At 33.5% G+C, this 4,565-nt stretch overlaps 1 protein-coding gene across 3 annotated transcripts; it reads right to left on the bottom strand.

Moving 5' to 3' along the window:
• Nucleotides 1–994: 994 nt before the first annotated feature.
• On the bottom strand, nt 995–2,150 carry LOC108366032 (gamma-glutamyl hydrolase-like). 3 transcript variants are annotated; one of them, XM_017620293.1, is made up of 2 exons: nt 1,973–2,150; nt 995–1,687 (listed from the first exon to the last, which is right to left on the bottom strand). In XM_017620293.1, the coding sequence occupies exon 2, from the start codon at nt 1,671–1,673 to the stop codon at nt 1,332–1,334; it is 342 nt and encodes a 113-aa protein (XP_017475782.1). In that variant the 5' UTR covers nt 1,674–1,687; nt 1,973–2,150; the 3' UTR covers nt 995–1,331. The 3 variants fall into 3 exon arrangements, with proteins under 3 accessions (XP_017475782.1, XP_017475783.1, XP_017475781.1); XM_017620294.1 differs by having other exon boundaries at nt 995–1,677; XM_017620292.1 differs by having other exon boundaries at nt 996–1,898.
• Between the last annotated feature and the right edge of the window lie 2,415 nt (nt 2,151–4,565).

The following is a 4,565-nucleotide window of genomic DNA, read 5'->3' as shown; positions in this document are numbered from 1 at the left end:
CCATTCACCATAGACAATAGGGGGGAACAGCTAAACTCATTTAGCCAGGCAGTAATCATTTTTTTAAATAGTTCTACTGAAATAATCGAAATGCTTCCTTAGCAAAAGTTTACTTATTTTTGGTGAGATTTTATTTGTTGGCATTAGGGTGGCACGTTAGGGTGATAAGAACTGAGATCTAGTGAGTAAGTACTAGAACGAGTTATTTGAGGTCAATGAACTTTACTGCAAAAAATTGCCAATTCAAGACAAAAACATTGATTTATCATACTATCGCGATAATATGACGAAAAATGTAAAATGGCAATCCTTACGCTCGGCCAAAAAAAAATATCGAAATTGCCTTCAAATCGAAATGCGTCCTTGGCAAAATTTTAATGATTTTTGGCGAGTTTTAATTTATTGACATTAAGGAGGTATGTTAGGGTGATAAGATCTGGTGGGTAAATACTAGAATGGGTTACTTGAGGTTAATGAACTTTGGAACAAAAAAGGTGTCGCCTCGACATAAAAGCATCGTTGTGTCATACTTTAATATTCGATATATGACAAAGATTAACGACAAAAAAATTTTATTTAATTTTTACGTGTTAATGTTTTAAAAGAACAAACAAATGACCACGTGTTGATTTTTTAAATATTCGTAATTTTTTTCAAGCTGATTTTTTTTTTTTTTGTTATTTTTCTATAAAAATAACTTCCAAGCTTATCCAAACAAATAACTCAGTTTCAAACTTTATACAAAATTTAGGAAAATTCAACAAATTTTTACCATAATTTCAACTTTTTAATCTGAATCTTTAGCACATTTTTGGGTTGCAGTTTTATAGCCTATAATATTCTAGTGGTGATTTGAAACATTTTCATATTTGACTGTCAATATTTCTTTTGCTTGTATAAATTGGTATTTCGCCACTTTTGTTTTTAAATTTTTTAATTAAAAATTTTTTTTTTTTTATAAAATTCATAAGTATTCAGTCTTTCCAGGCTATCTGGTGTTAAAGTGTAATTCTCCTACCCTTTTTTTGAGACATTGCTCTAAAAAGTCACTGACATCTTGCGCCAATACTTTATGAACATTATAACCAAAAATTGTGTCACTTATGTTGCCACAGTTGGTAGAATAAACATTTGTTTTTGTCGTCTCAACAGCGAAAATTGTCTACTAGGACACATCATCAATGCCATTACATATGCATAGCACCGCACTTAATTAAAAGTTCATCGTTATCAATTGTCAATACACACAAACCTACTAATGCATATTTATAACAATTTAAATGAGCACACAAATACATATGTGCAAATGTAAATGAACAATGACTTTAAACTCACCAAATCGGCACCACACGTCCGCCGGCACCCTCAACAAATTTCACATACGAAGCGGCTATATAACTCTTGTAATCCTTTTCCGGATAATGGCGCAGCACAAAATTTGACACTTCCTGTGTGAGAATACCGATGATTGGGCGCGTATTCTCCGCATTCACATTCACCGTAACGTCATCGTTGACATCGCCATACGCGTTGATGCGTTGTCGAGCGCCAATGTGTGCCGCAGAACCATTGATAAAAGATAAAATGCAGAGAACTGGCAAAAATGCAACCGCAGCAGCAGCAGCGCCTCTTGTCGGCAATTTGTAGGCGTTAATATTTGAAATGAATTGCATTGCGCTGCCGGCAACTAAAACAACAGTGTATAAAAATATCTCACTTTGTGTAGTTTTGTATGCAAATGAAATTAGTATGTAATTGATTTCACGGCGGCAAACGATTTCTGCACATGCGAATAAATATTCAGCTAGCTTCTGTGGGCGCGCACTTTCAACGTTCGACTGCGACAATGACTAGCGGATTTTTGAATATTTACAGGTGAGCAGCAACCAAACAGCCAACTGAGTGGTAAGAGGTACGTATGTATGTATGTGTGTAAGTACATACGTATTTTTATTATACTATAGTTGTTTACCTGCAAGGGTATAGTAGCGCAGCTAACACTTCCAAAGTATTGACTCAGCAGACCCCCACCGTCCGACCGTCCGACCGTCCGACCAATCGACCATACGCGGCAATCAAGTTTTAATATTTAATTGAACGCAATGTTTTGATTAACGAATTGTTTCGCATTGCTGAGTGTGTGGGCAGCTGAAATTAAATGAAGAGAGTACAAATAAAATATTGTACTTAATTTATGTGTGGTATGTACATGCATACATACATACATGCATACTAAATATGTTGTGCATATAAATAATCGACAATCAAAATTAAATCAAAGAAATATGGCTAGTGCTGAACGATACGTGACTATAAGTGGTCTAAAGATAGATAACCAAAAGAAATTTGTATGGTAGTGATGAATTACTAAATGAACATTAGGGTGCGCCAGTGATGGGCATAGGTACTTAAATTCTTTTATATTTTAAAGAGCCTTTTTGTTACTAAATACCCATATACAGCCTGTTCTGTAACTCGTACGATTTGAAGTCGCTGCGATTTGCAAAATATTGCATTTAACTGAAATGGAAAAAGTCGTGACTAATATTTTTTATTTTTTTTTCATAAAATGATGTGGGAGTTTTATTTCGATGAAATCCATCATATCAATCAAAAACTTAATTTTGAATTTTTTACTAGTTACGACTTTTTGTATTTCAGCGACGATGTTTGTTACATTTTTTAAATAGTATTTAGTAAATACAATTTTGCCCATCACTGGCGTAGGCAGTGAAAAACTCCTCACAAAGTAAACAGCTAAACTATACCCACCACAGTGGGGAGGTGGAGTTAATTACAACTATTTTTCTTTCATATGGGCATTGACCCGGTCTAATTAACATGCGGCCGCTGTGGTGTAGTGGCTAGCAGTGTGCCTGAGTTCAAGCCCGGAAAATGAATAGCACCCACCCTTCTCGGCAGGCAATGGCAAACCTCCGACTGTATTTCTGTCATGAAAAAACAGCTTCTCATAGAAATATAATCGCCGTTCGGAGTTGGCGTAAAACTGTAGGTCCCTCCCCTTTGTGTAACAACATTAAGGCGCACACCCCAAATCGGAGGGGAAACTGAGCCAAACACAATATGGTAATATTGTGTAAGTGCCAATCAATTACAAACATATAATGCATACTAATGACCTTTCCTCGAAAGAAAATATTATAACAAGCATGTATGTACCTGCATATGTGTATTAGAGTGATCCAGAAATGCGTGTGAGAAAAGTAAAGATGGAATTTTAATGCTCTGACACCCTAGGATTGTTCTATATCAAAAACATATACCCACTATTTCTATACATATAATAAAATTGTAACATTGTCTGTACATTATAGATATTAAAGAAAAATTAATTTGTATGCGCATCACTCGAAAATTAATGCATAGAATTGAAAACACTTTTCACCGATGTATTGCTAGAGGCGTTACTTAAAACATAGAAAGAAAAAAATTGGAGAGCTGCCACCTGTTTGTAAATTGCAGTTTAAGTAAATTGATAGGAGAAAGTAAATACTGAAACTTGGCTGGCAGAGCAAAGAGGTTTAAGAAGTCTTACAGCCGAAAATATTTTTGTTGAAGGCTGCCACCTGTTTGAAAATTTTAATTTAATTTAATTGAAAATATAAATTTATTATTGCAATATGGGTATAAAACTGAAGAGGTTTAGGTAAGTTTACTGCCGAAAATGAATTTGAGGAGGGTTGCCAACTGTTTGAAAAACTGGACGAAATGAAATTTATAAAATACATTAAATATTACAATACGGGTACAAAACACATTTAAGGCGCAGTGAGTATTTGCCAGTTTTAAATTTAAAAAAAATAGTTTTGTATGCATTTTATTTTAAGAAAAAACTATGTTTCGTAGAAATATAATCATATAATCATTGAAAATCAATATTTTCCAATCGGCAAACTCTGTTTCTAATCAGGAGACTTTAAAGCATAATACCGATTTTTTATGGATACTTCTATTTTTTCGGGGGGGTTTTTGAGGGCTTCATAAAAAATAGTTAATATTAAAAAAATTTTAAGTAAGTAATTTAGTATATTGGGTGAGAGTATTAAGATTCCGACTCATCTTTTTTTTTAGGCCACCCTAATGCACATAAGTATAAGTGCATGAATTTATAGCATTCAGGGTATGTATTCTTACTAATAATATCTAAGCCATTCATATGTACATAAGTAAGTTTATATACATAATAGTACGTATTCGAAGTACATTCATATCAAATAAATACCTGTGTACTTTTTTGTCAATTACTTTTATTAGTCAGTAGCACTAAATTCACATTCATTTTGTCAATTACTTTTATTAGTCAGTAGCACTAAATTCACATTGCTGGCCTTTGTAGATACTTACTACATATTAAATAACCTGTTATTATCATCGACATGTTTGGTTTGCTGTTTTTTTAGCCAACGGGGAATCACACGTTGATGATACGATCTTTGGTCATTTAATAGCAAGAACTAAATGAAGCTAAGTTAGAACGCTACTTACAGTGTGATTTTGCAATAACTTCTTATATTTATAAAGTATTTTAATCGTCAACTCTCAAA

This window comes from Rhagoletis zephyria, unplaced genomic scaffold (assembly GCF_001687245.7).
Source record: "Rhagoletis zephyria isolate East Lansing unplaced genomic scaffold, Rhagoletis_zephyria_1.1 Rzeph_scaffold_02114, whole genome shotgun sequence".
In the NCBI taxonomy this organism is placed as follows: domain Eukaryota; kingdom Metazoa; phylum Arthropoda; class Insecta; order Diptera; family Tephritidae; genus Rhagoletis; species Rhagoletis zephyria.
Note: the sequence above shows the minus strand (reverse complement) of the source record. Positions and strands in the feature narration are given on the sequence as shown.

What these genes read in the sequence shown, in the direction of transcription:
- LOC108366032 (XM_017620293.1), bottom strand. Translation starts at nt 1,673, where the DNA reads ATGCAATTCATTTCAAATATTAACGCCTACAAATTGCCGACAAGAGGC.